We start from the raw sequence: 18712 nt of genomic DNA on the forward strand, positions 1-18712 counted from the left end.
GCCCCTTGGGAATGGCTTCCGCAGCACACGGATGCTGTAGATGTTTTAAAGCGCGCACTCATTGCAGCCCCCGCACTACAGGTTCCAGACTCGCTTTCCCCCTATGCTATAGAGATAGCTAGCACAGATCGAACCCCTTTCGGCCGTGCTCCTCCAGGAACGGCATGAACAGTTAAGACCCGTGGCTTACGCCTCCAGAGCTTTAGAGCCTGTGGAGCAGGGATTTTCGGCCTGTGAAAGGCACCTGCTCGCAGTTTTCTGGGCAGTTCAATACTTCTCATACATCACCGGACTAAACCCCATCACAATCCTCACGGAACACACCCCCGCCCAACTTTTATTAGAAGGATGACTTAAGGACGGTACAGTAAGCCAGATTAGAGCAGCCACATGGTCCCTTCTTTTGCAGGGACGGGACATCACTGTTAAAAGGACCAAGACCCACACTTTCCTAGCCGACAACCTTCAGTGCCCAGGCACCCCCCACGAATGTGAAATCATCTCACCGCACCACAACACAGGCCCCTTTATCGCAAGAACACCCCCCAGAAAGATAGGTAGTTCACCCCAGAGCCCCCAGCACACAGACACGTGCGCACCTTTGAGAACATATGTGGATGGTTCTTCCATTGTATTAAACGGGAAGCGCATTACAGGATGCGGCATCTATGTTGAGGACGCGCAGGGACGCGCCCTAGAAGAAATCTCCTTAAAACTGCCAGGACACTTAGGCGCGCAGGTGGCAGAACTAGCAGCCATTGAGTACATTATAGATCACCCAGATTCCTTCCCCAGCCAGCAGACATATACTCGGACAGCCTCCATGTCTGTAACAGCCTCACAGAATTCCTACCTCTGTGGAAAGCAAGAGGATTTGTTTCCGCGGACGGAAAACCCCTCCCTTTAGCCCCATTGCTCCGGCACATTTGGACAAAGCACAGGACAGGATATTTGGTGTCATTAAAGTTCGAAGTCACCACCGTTCCTCCCCACCTGGAAATGTAAAAGCCAACGCACTGGCTAAAGCAGGCTCCAGACACGGACATTTTTGGAACCCCCCCCCGGAAAGCACCCCAGTGAATGCAGTTCAGTTCTCACAGACTAATAGCGAGGATTTAGTGCAGGCCCAGAAGCAAGATAGTAATCTCAAGGAGATTTTAAAAGGAAGCTTTCCAGCCCCATACAATAGGTTTAAAAATGCACTGACCACACATGACGGTGTGATCCTAAAAGATACCCTTTATGTGGTTCCTGAACAGGACAGGAATCAGCGTATTGGTTTGTTCCATGATAGTCATGGGCATCAGGGAATTGACCCCACTACAGCCCACCTCAGGCAGCTCTGGTGGTGGCCGAATTTAAAGGACGCCGTCACGCACTACGTTAAAAATTGCCTTATCTGTGCCCAAAACAATCCGGACAGATATGCAAAGAAAGCTCAGCTTAGCCACACCCGCCCCATTAATGGCCCCTGGACTAACCTCCAGATTGACTTTATAGGACCATTGTCCCCTAGCATGAATGGTCACAAGTACGTGTTAGTTGTCATAGACACGTTTACATAATGGGTAGAAGCATTCCCAGCTAGGACAAACACGGCAAAGACTACAGCTAAGATTTTAACCCACCACATCTTTACGAGATGGGTACTCCCCCGCAGCTTTGAATCCGACCAAGATTCCCATTTTACGGGACGTGTCATGTGAAGAACGTCCTGACGATATTTGGCATTACCCAAAAATTCCACATCGCATACCACCCCCAGTCAAGTGGTATCGTGGAGCGAATGAATCGGAACCTCAAGGCAACCCTCAGGAAAATGGTCCAACAAAACAGCACCACTTGGGATTCAGTCCTCCCTTTTGCACTACTGTTTTTGCGTAACACTGTTTCGACATCCACAGGATACACCCCACACAATCTCATGACTGGACGCCCCATGAAAGGCACAGAATTTCTATTAGGACTTGACTTGACCAGCCCCGAAGTGACGGCCCTCACACACGAGAACGCAGTGAAACAATTAGTTGAGAATGTAAAAACGGCTCAGCTAGCAGCTGCAGTAAAATTAGGCACAAGGAAGAAACAGAGCAAGGCCTGTTTCGACAAGACAGTACATGCGACTGAGTTTGATATAGGACAGCAGGTCATGCTCTCCATTTACAACCCCAGCATGTTCCTGTCACCCAAGTATTCGGGTCCGTACTCCGTTGCGGACAAAGTAAGCCCCTCCGTTTACAAGATTAAGTACCCCAAAGGGAAGACCGCGTGGTTCCATATTAACCAGCTCAAGGCATATGGCTCGCAGTCTAACCACACACACCACGTCATGCTCGATGCAGCAGACCACGCCCCGCCCACAGCCCACATATCCCCACCCTCCCCCAATATGTCCACCCCATCCACGGACTCGACCTTGACTCCACCCCCGAACTCTAGACTCCGCCCCGGCACGCCCACAGACAGCAGCAACAGCGACTGTGACACAGGCAACAGCCACAGCACGCCTCCCTACTATCCCCATGCAACAGGACCCACACTCAGCGAATCTGAACACGATTCGAGTGATCCCTTCCTGATCACATTCCTTGACAAACCTCACCAAAGACCACTGCCCTACGATGACGACCCCGACTCCATCTACACAGAATTAGATACAACTTTTTGGCACCGTGACAATTCGTACAGGCTCATCCGAAACGACGAGATGGACCCTAAGTCACAACATTCAGCTTTAGCAACCCTCATCCACTCAAGAGTATGGCATCCGGGAGAAGATGATGACTTTGAGTCTGACTCCCAAAACGAGAACCCCTTTGCGACCCTATTCGCAACTGATAACTGAGGTGTCCAGATGATGTTTTAAAAGGAATCGCTTAGGAGAAACAGTGTCCTTTCTGATGGAACCTGCAGCCTGTTTGTTCAATGTTTGTTCGTTAATGTTATCGTTAAGTGTTGTTTGTAAACTCGGAAGTTTCACGGCCCCACGCCACCACTCCGTTGATGCCTGGCTGTTAATGGAACAAGTCTGCCCCAGACAATAGTTCACAGGAACTAGTCTGTCGACAGAAAATTGTTAATGGAACATGTCTGTCCCAGACAATAGTTCAGAGGAACCAGTCTATCGACAGAAAATTGTTAATGGAACAAGTCTGTCCCAGACAATAGTTCAGAGGAACCAGTCTGTTGACAGAAAATTGTTGGAGGATCTAGTTTGTCCCAGACAACAGTTCAGAGGAACTAGTCTGTCACCAGACAACAATCATAACTACTCTCCTGATTCGAAGGTAATCATGAGAGGCAGCCCACACAACGACCACATTCTTACCCGTTCTTGCCGGTTGCTCAGGCAGTGGAGAAACGGCATTGGTCTCCGCCCTGCCTGAGGACCCCCCCTCTGGTCAACTACGCTCGGGTAGAGCACATATGGCATTGATCACCGTCCTACCCGGGGATTCCATCCAAATCTTACCCGCTGTGGCCCATACGCACCCCATTTTGGCTCGATTATGTTCAAAATTCATTTGTTTGGTTTAACAACCCTTAGGATTGCTTCCCTATGCTATTTACATCCTCAAACACTAGGATGGTAAATCACACAGGCTGCGAGACGGCTCGCAGTACAGCAGTATTTCCTTAGATGTCTTGTCCAAATATTAGGTTTAAAACAAAAAATGAGGGAGTCACACATGGTGACCAATTATAAAGGGAAATTGGCACTAAAAGACAGACATGCTAACGTACAAAGATATTAAACAAGATAGTAACAGAAACTATGCTTGATTTACAGAATTCCTGAAGGTCAGGAAGAGAGACGAGACGGAAAGGAAGAGAAGAGAAGAAAGAAGAGAACAATGAAGACATCATACGTGTTTTTCGTTACCATGATAATTTGTATTCGGTTACGCGCGGACACGAACCCCCTGACCCCAAATCCCCTGGCCGTCAATGATTCACTCCCAATAGCACCCAGAGCCCAATGTCAAGTAACAACGCACCATCATGGTGTGATAGGTTTATAACATGGTACTCCCTTTCATACGTAATTGAATCCCTTTTAGTACTGGCGACTATCGTGCAGACTATCCGCATGAGAAAATGGTGAAGGAGAGCCTACCCCTCTCGCACCCCGGTATACAGGATGAGATCCCCTATTTTCGGTTTTCACCAGGCCCCCGAACCCCTTGATCTACAATAAAGGACATTCGTTTGGCGTCATTTTGTGAATAAAGACAACTGAAAGATTACACAACTCTGAGCTTGACTGCCAAGCCAAAGGGAAATGTGAATGCTGCTATTATTTTTGTATTGTTAGGAAGTTAGTATGATTGGATGTTTAAGTGAGTGTAGTTTATGGAAGATAGTTAGAGGTACCGTTTTTTTAATGTTGTACTGCATGTCCCTGTTGTGACATAGCGCCACTTAGAATTGTCAGTTAAAAATTTATTGCATAGTTATGGTCAGTGTAGAGGCCATGGAAGAGTGCTCGCTGGGTTAGGAAGTGAAGACGATGCAGTTATGTGATCCTTCACGCTTCACGTTAGGGATCACAAGGAGGGTTTGTAGCCACCTGGGTTGGCCACTTCCCGACTTAAAATGGAGATCCGCAAAGAATGCAGGGAAATTCAGTCAAGCCAGGAAAAACTAGCAGGTGCAAAGTTTCCTGTGTATTAGAACTTGCAGAAACCCAGACAGCACTGAAACCAACAGCCACCTGCACATTAATGAGCGATCCCCGGGAACAATTGAACCATTTAAGGTGAATAAGGCCAAGCCAGACTCCTCGGCGCCAGCAGGAGCCAAGACAAAGGAAGGCCAACGGACACTTAGGGACAGCCCAGCGATCAGGGAACAGCTCCAGTATTGGAGAAATCGATCCAGGCGATTGGAACCTCGTCCAATCACTTGGAACCAGATACGGGGTCCGTCCCGTACGGCGCGAAACCCCTGGGGACTATAAAGTAGAGTCCCCAAGTTCAATTCTTCCTTCTTGGCAGGGTTAGTCAGCAGATCGAAACAACCCTTGACAGTGACCTGCCTAGCTGCCGCATCAACCAAGTAAGTCTCCAGTCAACGCACGCTACGAGATAAGCGCTCCTAGCTACCAGTCTATACAGCTTTGAATCCTGCAGACTTAGAATCGAATGAAAGGCCATTTGGTCCCCTGACCTGGTGGGCCAGTTCCGAAGCTAAGTATAGGCCTTTTAGTATTAGAGATAGTCTAGTAAGTAGAGTTTTATGCATGAATAGTGATTGACTGTGTATAATAAATGTGTTTTGATTTGAATCTTACTAATTGGTGTATTGAGTTATTGATCAGCACTTGAACTTGAACCTTGTGGCGGTGTCATAAAGATACCTGCCGACTCTAGAGCAAAGGTTATAGAAACAGAGCAAATTAAGTAAAGACACAATGAGCAACGAATTAAGAGCCAACCAAAGTTAGCAACAGGTTTCCTTCCACAGTCCAACGATGTGCAGGTTAGGTGGATTGGCCATGCTAAATTGCCCTTAGTGTCCAAAACGGTTGGGTGGGGTTGCTGGGTTAAGGGATAGGATGGAGGTGTGGCCCAGGGTGGAGATGTGGCCTTGGGTGGGGTGCTCTTTCCAAGGGCCGGTGCAGACCCAATAGGATGAATAGCCTCCTTCTGCACTGCAATTTCTATGATTCCCCCAGGTCTGCTTGGGTTTCCCTTGGGTGCTCCGTCGGTTTCCACCCAAAAATGTACGGGTTAGGTGTATTGGCCATGATAAATTGCCCCTTAATGTCCAGGGATGTGTAGATTATATTATGGGGTTGCAGGGATCGTGTGGTGTGGGGGTGGGGTGGACATTGGTGGTGTGCTCATTTGAAGGGTTGGTGTAGATCGATGGGTCGAACGACCTCCTTCTGCTCTAGGAATTCTATGATTAAGGCCAAAACCAGAGTCTGGACATTTTTGATTGAGTGAGTGCTTTATTTCCTTGGGCTGGAATTTTATTTGGCAGAGTGCAACAGTGAGCCAGAAAAGCAGTGTTTAAGTTGCTAGCAACAATGGTGGATTACACCACCGTATCATTAGAAACACTGAAAAGAAATTGAAAGGGGTGGGTCCTATGACGTCATGCTGGTGGGGCAGGCTCGCTCAACCAAGTTTTTTAAAAATCAGACACCATTTTTAAAAGCCGACTGCCCCCACTTGGCACTGCACAGAGGGTAAGTGCAAGGGTCAGTGTCTGGGCTTTGCCAGGGGGCAGTGCACAGACATGACCCTCTCCCCTCTAAGCAATGCACACACCCAAGCTCCTCTATGAGGTGCCTGCAAGGTGCACTTTGTGAGAGACCAGTTGTAATTCAAGCTGATCTGTCTTCACGCCAATGTAAATGGATTTTCTTATGGTGGTGGTGATTCAGACTAACAGGTCTGCAATTTCCCATTTTCTCTCTACCTCCTTTCTTCTTTATTTTGAAAATATTTTTATTGAACTGTTGTCTTTTTATGCCCAAAGAGTACAAAAAGTAAAAAAATTACAAACATTAGTAAATCAAATAATAAGAACAATAATCCAGTAAACCCCCCCTCCCCCTTTACTTCCTCCCCCCCTACCCATCCTCCCCCAACAGCCAAGAGTGACCAATTCCTTAATGTACAATATGAATGGTTGCCATCTGTGGTAAAACACTTCAATTGATTCCCTCACGGTATATTTGAACTTCTCGAGGTGCAAAAACTCAATAAAGTCACCTAACCATGCTGAGGCGCTAGGTGGCGCACAACTCTCCAACTCGCCTCCGAGCAACCAGTTAGGCAAATGCCAGGGCATCCTCCCCCACACCCCACACCCCCGCCACACCTCCGGCAGGTTCAATACCCCGAATATAGCCACTAAATGATGGGCTCCAAGTCAATATTCAAGATTGCCAATATGGTGCTTTTTGTGAGGGCCACGAAGAATCCAGCACGAGTTTTAAGGATACAAAGTAATAACATTTATTTACAATAACACATATATATATATAATATATATATATATATATATATATATATATATATAAAACAGCAGCAGCAACTTCCCTTGCTGCACACTCCTTCCTGCTGGTTCCTAAACTGGCCAGCTTTATTTATACTTGGAGTTTACTAATGGTTTCTTCGCTCCCCTCATTGGGGAAGCTCATACTCCCACAGGATTGTGGGATTGTCATTTGTCCCCAGCCAATGGTAAGCAGGCAGGTTATAACATCCGTCCCCCACAAAGTCCAAGGAATCCACCGAAGACCCTGGCGAAGGAGGGCGTCGGACTCGTTTTGCCGCAGGCCGGACACCATTTGCACGAGGCGCTGGATCGGGCGGCGTGTAACAAGACGGAGACCGGCGCGTCCGTGATGAACGGCGTAACGGTTGTACATCCACGGCCCATGGACCCGAGGATTCCCCCTCTGATGCATCCTGTGTCTCCATCTCGGAGCCAGAGTCTGCCGCCTCCGTCATGTCAGCGTTTCTATCTCCATTCGGTTTTGTAACGACCTGCGCAGGCTTTGAGTGAGGCACCAGTGGACGATTGTGAGGACTACCTTCCCTTATCTCTGTTCTCTGCGGCTGTAGAAATGAGCTCCGGGGGCGGGGAATCTTTGGAGGGGATAGTCTTCTGGACCGAACGTGGTTTACATGTTTGCGCTGGAGACGACCCTAGGCTTGCACCTGGTAAGATATAGGGCCCGTTTGGCGAAAGATTACACCAGGAACCCACTGGGCACCACCATCAAAATTCCGAACGAACACTGGGTCACCGGCGCAAACTGCCGAATCGGCCGATGCCGAGAAAATCCCTGTCCCTGCCGTTCTTGTGTTCGGCGTACTTTTGCGCCAATGTCCGGGAAAACCATACTAAGGTGGGTGCGAAGTCTCTGGTCCATTAGGAGTTCTGCGGGAGCTACCCCAGTCACCGCATGGGGGGTGGTCCTATACGTAAACAAAAAGCGAGCCAGTCTCGTGTCCATTGATCCGGAAGACTGCTTCTTTAGTCCTCTTTTGAATGTCTGCACTGCGCGCTCTGCCAACCCATTTGAAGCCGGGTGGTAAGGGGCAGTGCGGATATGGCGTATGCCGTTCATTTTCATGAACCTCGCAAACTCCTCACTCATGAATGGAGTCCCGTTATCCGTGACCAGCACCTCGGGGAGGCCATGCGTGCTAAAGGACAAACGCATCTTTTCAATTGTTGCGCAGGACGTTGTCCCCTGCATCTTATGCACCTCTAGCCATTTAGACTGGGCGTCGATTAATAGAAGGAACATGGATCCTTGAAAAGGGCCTGCGAAGTCTACATGCAAGCGTGCCCAAGGCCGCCCAGTCCATTCCCAGTGATGTAGGGGAGCGGTCGGCGGAAGCTGCAAATGGAGCAGTTTTGGGCCACCTTCTCAATGTCGGTGTCGAGGCCTGGCCACCAGACATAACTCCGGGCCAACATTTTCATTTTGGTCACACCTGGATTCCCATTGTGCAAGTCTCTTAGTATCAGCTCCTGGCCTTTTTCCGGGACAATCACATGCGTCCCCCACAAGAGGATGCCGTCTTCCATGCTGAATTCTGACAGCTTGGAGGAAAATGCCCGCAACTCGCCTGGTAGCTGTCTATGCTGCCCACTATACAGGACTATGTGCCGAACCTTTGACAGGACTGGCTCCGTCTGGGTCCACTCACGGATCTGTGATGCCGTGACAGGTAAGGTGTCCATAAAATTTAGGGTTGCAACCACCTCACCAGTCGTGGGGGTCGACATGGGGCCGGTCGATAAAGGCAATCAGCTCAGTGCGTCGGCATTTGCTATCTGCGTTCCTGGTTTGTGCTCCAGAGAATACTCGTATGCAGCAAGCAACAAAGCCCAGCGCTGGATCCGTGCGGAAGCAATGGGCGGTATTGGCTTATCCTCTCTGAAAAGTCCCAGCAGAGGCTTATGATCAGTCACGATAGTGAAATGGCGGCCATACACGTACTGTTGGAAGCGTTTCACCGCAAAAACCACTGCCAGGCCCTCCTTCTCGATTTGCGTGTACTTTTTCACCGCTGCAGTCAATGTGCGGGAGGCGAAAGCTATCGGTCGCTCGGTCCCGTTCTCCATCTTGTGGGACAGGACGGCCCCAATACCATACGGGGATGCATCACATGTGACGAGCAAAGACTTTCCAGGATCATAGTGCGTTAGTAACCCAGACGACGACAATTGTTGCTTTACCCGCCGGAAAGTGGTTTCTTGCGGCTGACCCCAAACCCAGGTGTGATTTTTCTTTAGCAGAAGGTGCAACGGGGCCAGCGTAGTTGCCAGATTGAGGAGGAACTTCCCGTAATTGTTTACGAGACCGAGAAAAGAACGAAGATGCGAAGTGTCAGTCGGGGCGGGGGCCTGTTGAATCGCACGCCCCTTGTCTGCGACAGGGTGCAAACCTTCACGGCCCACCCAATAACCTAGGTAGACTACTTCCTTTGCCTGAAATACGCACTTTGTGCGACGTAAACGGACTCCAGCCTTCGAAAAGCGCCTAAGGACAGCCTCCAGATTTTCCAAATGTTCCTGCTCCGACGTCCCTGTAATCAAAACGTCATCTATGTAGACAGCAACACATGGTAAACCTCTCAAAATTCCCTCCATAACACGTTGAAAAATAGCGCAGGCAGAGGATGCTCCAAAGGGCAACCGTGTATATTCATACAGGCCCCGGTGTGTATTAATCGTTACATATGGTCGGGAGGCAAGGTCCAGCTCCAACTGTAGGTAGGCGTGACTCATATCTAATTTTGTGAAGGAGAGTCCACCTGCAAGCTTCGCGTAGAAATCCTCTATGCGAGGCATTGGATATCGGTCGAGTCGGGAAGCCGTATTCACTGTAAGTTTATAGTCGCCACACAAGCGAACTGTGGCATCTGGCTTCATTACAGGTACAATTGGTGCTGCCCAGTCAGCAAAACGGACGGGCCTGATAATACCCAAACTCTCCAAACGAGTGAGCTCCCCTTCTACCTTCTCGAGCAAGGCGTAAGGCACCGGGCGTGCCCGGAAATAGCGCGGCGTGGCTCCTGGTTCGACATGGGATACGGGCTACGGCCCCTTTTATTTTCCCCAAACCAGGCTGGAATACATCTGGGTATCGTCCTAGCAGCTTAGTCAACCCTTCAGAAACTGGTTGGAGGATGTGCTGCCATTGCAACCGCAAATGGCGCAACCAGTCCCGACCCAACAGGCTGGGCCCATGGCCGGGCACCACGATAAGTGGGAAACGCCTCTCCTGGCGTCTATAAACAACAGGGGTCATTGTAGTTCCTGCAATGTCCAGTGGTTCCCCCATGTAGGTGGCCAACCTGGCCTGTGAGTCGGTTAATGTAAGGGTCTGTATACCCTGCTTGATGCAGTCGAATGTCCTCTGGGCAATCACAGAGACCGCTGCGCCAGTGTCCAACTCCATCTCAAGTGGGTGACCATTGACCCGTACTGTCACCTTAATGGGAGCCACACGGGGAGCTGCCACACAATGCAGCTGCAGGCAGTCGTCCTCCGTCTCCACGTCCTCAGGAGTAGTCGCCGCAGGTTCATCCACATGGAAGGTACGGCCCCTGGGCTGGTCCCAGTTACGGCCCCTGTGCTGGTCCCAGTTTTGGTCAGAACGACGGCGCCTCTGGCGCCCCCCAGGACCGGCGTCCGCGACGGGGTCGGCGCCTACAAGTTTGACACGGACATGGCTCCTCATCCATTGGTTATGGAGAAGGCTCCCTTCGGGGTGGAATGTCTGACGGCCACTGGCATCGGTCCGGACGTCGCCACACCCAAGGTACCGCAGGAGTGCGGGGGGACGTTTTTGGACGGAAGGGGTTGCGTCCCAAGGCATGCATTTCCATTCCCTGTAGCTCCTGCACTCCTCATTCTGCGCTCTCTCGGGACAATACTATTTGGATTGCCTGCTGAAAAGTCAATGTTGGCTCAGCTAACAACTTTCTCTGGGTGGCCGCATTGTTAATACCGCAAACCAAACAGTCACGTAACATTTCTGACAAGGTCTCACCATAGTCATAGTACTCCGCAATCCTGCATCGCCTGGATAGAAAATCAGCAAGGGATTCTCCAGGGGTCCTCTCAGCGGTATTAAACCGGTAACGCTGGACTATCGTGGACGGGGTTGGGTTAAAATGTTGCCCCACTATATTCACAAGTTCATCAATCGTTTTGGTGTCCGGTGCAGCTGGGTACGTAAGGCTCCTAATCACCCCAAACGTATGCGGGACACAGGTGGTGAGCAATATGACCACCTGGCGCTCGTTTTCGGTGATATTGTTTGCCCGGAAATAATAACGTATCCGTTGTGCGTACTGGTTCCAGCTTTCCAGCGCAGCATCGAAAACATCCAAACGTCCGTACAGAGACATGGTATAATAGAAAACAACTTCCAACCTGTATCCAACAAAAATCCAGGGAGGTGGCTTCAGCAGTGTAGACAGCTATTCACTTTAACCCTCGTCGCCAGTTTTGTGAGGGCCACAAAGAATCCAGCACGAGTTTTAAGGATACAAAGTAATAACATTTATTTACAACAACATATATATATATATATATATATATATATATAACAGCAGCAACTTCCCTTGCTGCACACAACTTCCTGCTGGTTCCTAAACTGGCCAGCTTTATTTATACTTGGAGTTTACTAATGGTTTCTCCGCCCCTCTCATTGGGGAAGCTCATACTCCCACAGGATTGTGGGATTGTCATTAGTCCCCAGCCAATGGTAAGTAGGCAGGTTATAACAGTGCTGAAATAAAAAGAGACCCAGAAACCCACAAGCTTGGGACAGGACCACAACATGTGCGTATAGTTCATGGGCCCTCTTGAACAGTGCTCACACCTATCCGCAACCCCCTCAAAGGTGTGCCCTAAACACTGCCTTGAGCTGGATCAGACTCAGCCTCACACAGGATGTCATACAGTTCACCCCACGAAGGGATTCACTTCACACCTCCTCATCCAGCATGGGTCCCAGCTCCTCCTCACATTTTGTTTTCACCCCCTCCATCAAGACCAACTCTTCCCCCAAAATCCATCCATAGATGCCGGAAGTACTATCCTCCTCTGACACCCAACTGGAGAATCTTATCCCACAAGGTTGAAGGCGGTGCCACAGGAAATGTCAGGAACGTCCAAAATTTTGAACCTGGAGGTATCTGAACATGTCCCAACTTTCTCTTAGAGCTCCTCCAGTCCAACAAACCGCCCCTCCAGGAATAAATTACTCGTTCTCTCCAGCCCCTTCCCTTTCCAACCCCCAATTGGAATGAGGTCTCTACCTGACCTGTTATCACTGCTGCTTCCTGGACCCTCACATGTAAGGTTGTTGGTAGCAACTACTCTGGGATCATCCAATCTAAGGAATTAACCCCCACCACCCTACTTGTATTCAGACCCTTTGAGGAGGCCAACAAACCAGCCAATTCCTTTGGTTCTTCTGTCACATTTAAATGCCCAGTTAACTTTTGTGGAGTGACAGTGGCTGTCCTGCTACAGAACTGATGTTTTGCAGTCATGCGCTACCATAGAGATTCCATGGTGCATAGGTGGGGCACCTCACCCCAACAAACTGATCAATGTTACTGTGACGCCATACAGTGTGTCTAAAAGACAGTTAAGAGAAATGGAAAACTTTTCAAGATATTCTGGCCCTGTCCTTGATAACCATTCAGCATGGGCTTTCCAACCCAATTTGTCTTCCTTAACCTATTCGTACCGAGACCCATGGTAATGTCCTTTCACCATCCTGGCAAGGATTTTCTGACTTATCAATCTTTGAAATTAAGCTTGCAATTTTCCACATGGTAGCATGCTCATGACTTTGACCATCTGTGCCTTCGGGGAGCCTAAATTTCTCAGGCAGTCCAAACTTAAATAGGAGACACTTCGGCAGTCCCAGCATTTAGAAACCAATGAGAGGAATTATGCACATACAGCTCCATTGCCCCAGGCCAAGTAATGATGTGAGAGTTGGCCATGTGATGCGGTTCTGCCAACCCTATGTTAAGGGTTATAGAGACCCAATATTAAAAACTTTCTTGTTATCATGCCTGCCACACATGCTATTCCATTCAGGTCCAAAGGTTCCTGAGTATGTTTTGCCACAGCTATTTAATTGAGTGACGCACATTCCATGCCTGAAAAAGCACAGCATTCAGCTCAGGGCAGGAACATCACATAGCCAATATTGTTCCATCAATTTTAAAATTGGTACCTGAATGCTCTTTGTTTCCCCCCCACCCCACCCCCCTCCTCCGCCACCCCCTCCCCCCCAAATAACATTTACATGCCTTCCTTTTTACCTAACTTTGGACTAAATTTACAAAGGTGTTCAACTTGAAATGGTTCCGAAAGCAAGATCTTTTTTCTTAAGAAGGAGTGACTACGATCTGTTTTCATTGGCAGGAGGGTCGAGATCCAGAAAATACAGATTCAAGATAATTGGCATGAGAGTCTGTGCTGGCTGTCAAATAGCGAGCCCGAGCATAATGGTCTGACTGCCTTCTCCTGCATTGTAGCATTTAGTGACTCAAGTACTCTCCTCCCTTTAGCAGTTTTCGATCACATGAAACAAAATGATTGCTTAATATTGAAGAAAATCCCTTGGCCCTAAAGAATGTAATTTCCAGAGAAGTAGATGCTCAATGGCAAAGTAATGACTGAATAGCTCAAAAAATGTGTCATTTACGTCTCAACTAGCTGATTATTAGAAGGGACTCCAAGGACTGGTTAGACTTTGACAGATTTGTCTTGGTTAAAGGAGGATGTTCGGATGCAATATTTACTGAATTCAATTTCACAGCATGTCATAATGGGATTTGGATTCACAATTTTTGAGTTGTTAATCCACGAGTATAAAACCACCAGCCTGACCCTCTTTAAAGCACTATTTATGGAATTTTCCTCATGTTGTCACCTTGTGACAAATATTATGGGCAGCACGGTGGCACAGCGGTTAGCACTGCTGCCTCACAGCACCAGGGACTGGAGTTCAACTTGGCCTTGGGTGACTGTGGAGTTTGCATGTTCTCCCCATGCCTGCATGGGTTTCCTCCAGATGCCCCGATATGCTGCCACAGTCCAAAGATGTGTAGGTTAGGTGGATTGGCCATGCTAAATTATTCCCTAGTGTCCAACAATGTGCAGGTTATGTGGTGTTAAGCGGATAGGAAGGAGGAGTGGGCCTGGGTAGAGTGTTCTTTCAGAGCGTTGGTGTAAACTGTAGAGATTTCTACACTGTAGAGATTCAATTTGATGATTATGCATATATATCAAGCGCTACATCTCCACCCTGTGCAATTCATATTTTGTATTACATATAAACACTCCCATGCACATAAGACGTCTTACAACACCAGGTTAAAGTCCAACAGGTTTGTTTCGAAACACGAGCTTTCGGATCACTGCACCTTCCTAAGGTGAATCCATTCACCTGAGGAAGGAGCAGTGCTCCGAAAGCTAGTGTTTCGAAACAAACCTGTTGGACTTTAACCTGGTGTTGGAAGACTTCTTACTGTGCTTACCCCAGTCCAATGCCGCCATCTCCACATCATGGCTACCCATGGACATACAAAGTGGATATGTTCAATGAGCAGCTAGGAAACAAGATAAATTGATCAGTCTATGAAAAAAAGATGTTTACTGCTTGTGAAATGAAAGTGCAATTCGTTTAGATCTGCCAATGACGTATACATGAAATTCCCAAACAACTAACCTGGCAGTATGTTCGATGATTTCAGAACAAAACAATGGACCCTTTCTCATTATTAAACATTTTGTTGCCTATTAATATTATGAGTTATGAAAGACAAATCATTAAAGCAGCAGGAAATAATGAACACTGATCATCATAATTTGTAATGCACATTGATTTCATACAACCAAATCGCTTTACCTGTGTGGCAGCTGAGTTTGTCCCGTCTGTGACTTCCACAGTCATATTACATGTGGCCCTGTGCTCAGTATCCAGTGGCTTTGCGATAACAATTGTGCCAACACCTTTCTCTATTTCAAATGTGTTTTCATAATTTCCACCTGTAATATACAATATAATATGAGTACTATGCAACCATTTAGTCTAGAGATAATGGGTTGGATTCTCCAGACCCCCAGCCGCGTGTTTCACATTGGCGCACCGTTTTCTGGTGGTGGGATTCTATCTTCCTGTCGCTTGTCAATGGGATTTCCCATTGAAGCCAGCCCACACCACTTGGAACCCGTAGGCGGGGGTGCCCTGCCAGCGGGAAAAGAGAATACCAACGGCTGGAGAATTCTGGCAAATATATTGAAAAAGGCAATATCCCTTTTATCATCACTGTTAATTTAGTTTTAAAATCTTTGGTTCACCACATGCACAGAAACGTCATCAAAGATTGAATTAGGTTCACAGCCACCAGTAATGAGATTGGTTGTAGCCAGAACAATTGGTGGATTTGTGTTACTGAAATTGTCAGAATATCATGGAATTACATATTCTTGACCACATTGAGTTATAGACTAGGTAAGTGAACAAGAAGGGATACTGGACGGGATTCTCTAGTCCACCAGCTGCGTGTTTCTCGGCAGCGGGATTCTAACTTCCCGCCGATTGTCACTGGGATTTCCCATTGTAACCACCCTACTCTGCCGTGAAACCCGCGGGCGGGGCTGCATGGCCGGCAGCAAAATTAAATCACAACAACCAGAGAATTCCGGCTATTGTCTTTTAAATTAAAAAAAAAGATATACAATTGGAACGTCATACCAAGCATGTTACAACTACACTAGTATATATGCCAGTATATATATATTATATATATTGTCAATCTTCCTTAAGAGACTGAAAACTTCAAAAATTATCAGAAAGAGCAATAATGACAGCAAGAGACATTGATGAGTATGTTAAATAAGTACTGCTGGTCATCACTTTTGCTTTAGGGAAGCAGTTGCAGTGCACATTTTATCACCAGGATAAATTGCAGTTCATATCTCACATCTAAGACATCAAGAACTGAAACAGGGATGACATGGTAGCACAGTGGTTAGCACTGCTGCCTCACGGTGCTGAGGACCCAGGATTGATTACGGTCCTGGGTCACTGTCCATGTGGAATTTGCACATTCTCCCTGTGTCTGCATGGGTCTCACTCCCACAACCCAAAGATGTGCAGTGTAGGTGGATTGGCACGCTAAATTGCCCCTTCATTGGAAAAAAATAATTGGGTATTCTAAATTTATAAATAAATGAATAAACTGAAACAGACCAAAGTGTGATTATGTGCAAATAATGTATCGCGTGCTCTGGATTGGATATAAGTAATTACTGTCCAACTGTTTAAATATCACTATCTTTATCCTCACCAGTGCACTTCCCTTTTCGAGTACCTTTCCCAGTCCTCATTATTCACACATGAGTTTTGATTGTGAATGCCAGCAGGCTGGTGAACAGCTCACGTCACAAAGCCCTGTCCAGTTCTAATTCAACATTCATATATACACTTTCCTGAGGATAGCAAGATAGCAATTTCCCCTGACCCAGGAGCACTTACGCCAATAGTAATACTCTTACTGCTCCCTGGCTGAAGTCTGCACACCAGGGGATTAATCCTGGGATATTCTTCAATTGCACTACTGATTGAATAAACTTGCTGAGCTATATCTATAATGGGGATGGGGAGAGAGTCTCAAATGTGCCCATTGTAACCTCAATTTGATATTTCTAAATAAAGCTCTTTGGGGAAAAAATATGAACTGGGATTACCTTTTCAATAAACAGTATAACTGCAGTAAAAATTAATACAAATGTTTTAATACAGTGAACTATAATACAAAAAGCACAAAATAAATACAAACTAAGGAAAAACCTAATGTTAAGATTATCAAGTATTGCCAGTTAATTGATACCAATCTGTCACAAATAATAGTGCCCTACAATTCTGATGCACAGGGTTCTTTATATTTTCAAAATCAGCCATGGTCTCTGATTAATGCAACATCAAACTGAAGAGCATATTTGCAAGTCAAGACTAACTTAAATACAAACATTTCATCTAAACTGCAATCATGCCCCATATAGATATGAAATTTGTTTGATTACTAGCTTCGAAGAAAATAACTTATACAGCCATCTGCAGCCTATTAATAATTCTGAAATAAAAAAAGGTAATTTTAATTGGGATAATGCTTTGTACAGGATGATGGCGGAGGGGTGGGGTGTATGGGAATAAGGTGTGGTGTCGGGGAATAAAACAGCAAATATTATGCAGATTTTGAAGAGGGATGGCACTTCTGAAACCTCAGCAGAATCTCCATCTCTCACATCAATTATATATATGTAAATCGAAATACAATGACGGAGGTGCTTTCAGTAATCCTGCCTTCAAGTCATCTACAGCCAAGTATTTATGTATATAATTTCAATAGATATATGAGCACACACGGATGTTTCAAAAAGATGTATTTTATCCAAATAAATCCATAAACACACCATGTTGGATTCAATCACAAAGTTGACACATTTCATATGTGTCAAATGAGAAAATGCTGTTATAATATTTTGATCACTTTTCAAATTAGGACTTCATGGGGCAGTGCAGGAACTTTTCATTTAATGTCACAGAACAGATTTGAGATTCTTTCCACTCAATTCTCAATCTGAATAAGCTTGATCAAAGAGTCACAGATGGAGCTTGCTCTCTTTCTCCACAGGAGGTAAGGAAGTCGGAAGGGTGCATCCCTTCTAAATGGTTAGTGGCACCTCCTGCAAAATGTTAACATGGGGTTTTAGTGATAACATGTCTGTTCAACCATCCTCACAGCTACGAGATAGCTAATTAAGCAAAGGGAGAAGGAGGAAAAAGGGGAATATAAAAGCAAAAACAATTGAGAAAAACATATACAGAAAAATATCCTAAAATAAAATAAATCCTATCTAGAGAAGTCAGAGTGTAGTTTGCAGGGCTAATTCTGTGATCCTACACCCCCAGCAAGCAAGACTGCCTGTTGAGAACAAGGGAATTGTAGAATTAACCATTACATGCCTTGCACAATAAAAAGGTGTAAGTAGATAAATGCATTTTCAATCCTTATTTCACAACCAATAAATTACTTTTGATGTGCAATCACTATCGTAGTACATCAGTTGGCTGGACAGCTGGTTTGTGATGCAGAGCAAGGCCAATAACACGGGTTCAATTCCTGTACTGAGTGATGTTATTCATGAAGGCCCCTTGCCCGAGTTATGGTGATCCTCAGGTTAAATCACCACCAGTTTTTATGGAAACACACAGCCATTTTATTTACTGCATGATCCCATAAACCGCAATGAGATAAATGACCAAATAATCTTTTTTAATGATGTTGGTTGAAGGATAAATGTTGATGAGGAAACCGATGAGAATTCTCATGCTGTTTTTGAATCGGACTACAGGAGGCTGGATTCTCCATCGGCAGGATCCTCCGTTTCATCGGCAGCGCACTCACGGCCATGGATTTCCCAACATCATGGGGGTGCCTATAATGGGAAACCCCATTGGCTGGCTGCCGGGACGGAGAATCCCATTGCCGGTGGGGGCGCGCTGCACCAGAAAATGGGTTTGGTGGAAAGGAGAGTCATGCCCAGGGTCTTTTTCTGTCGACTTGAGAAAGTGTATAAAGCCCTGGTTTAATGTTATAACTGAAGACTGTTCACTCTATAACTTTGAAGG

General features: G+C 46.6%; 1 protein-coding gene across 8 annotated transcripts in view; it reads right to left on the reverse strand.

Moving 5' to 3' along the window:
• The window catches only part of LOC140391693 (protocadherin Fat 3-like), a 1133162-nt gene that overhangs the window by 222032 nt on the left and 892418 nt on the right, over nucleotides 1-18712 (reverse strand). For all 8 annotated transcript variants that reach the window (XM_072476450.1, XM_072476451.1, XM_072476455.1 and 5 more), the window contains one exon: nucleotides 14924-15063. In XM_072476450.1, the coding sequence (XP_072332551.1) occupies nucleotides 14924-15063 (140 nt within the window). The remainder of the gene's footprint in view (nucleotides 1-14923; nucleotides 15064-18712) is intronic.

This window comes from Scyliorhinus torazame, chromosome 15 (assembly GCF_047496885.1).
Source record: "Scyliorhinus torazame isolate Kashiwa2021f chromosome 15, sScyTor2.1, whole genome shotgun sequence".
Taxonomy (NCBI): Eukaryota; Metazoa; Chordata; class Chondrichthyes; order Carcharhiniformes; family Scyliorhinidae; genus Scyliorhinus; species Scyliorhinus torazame.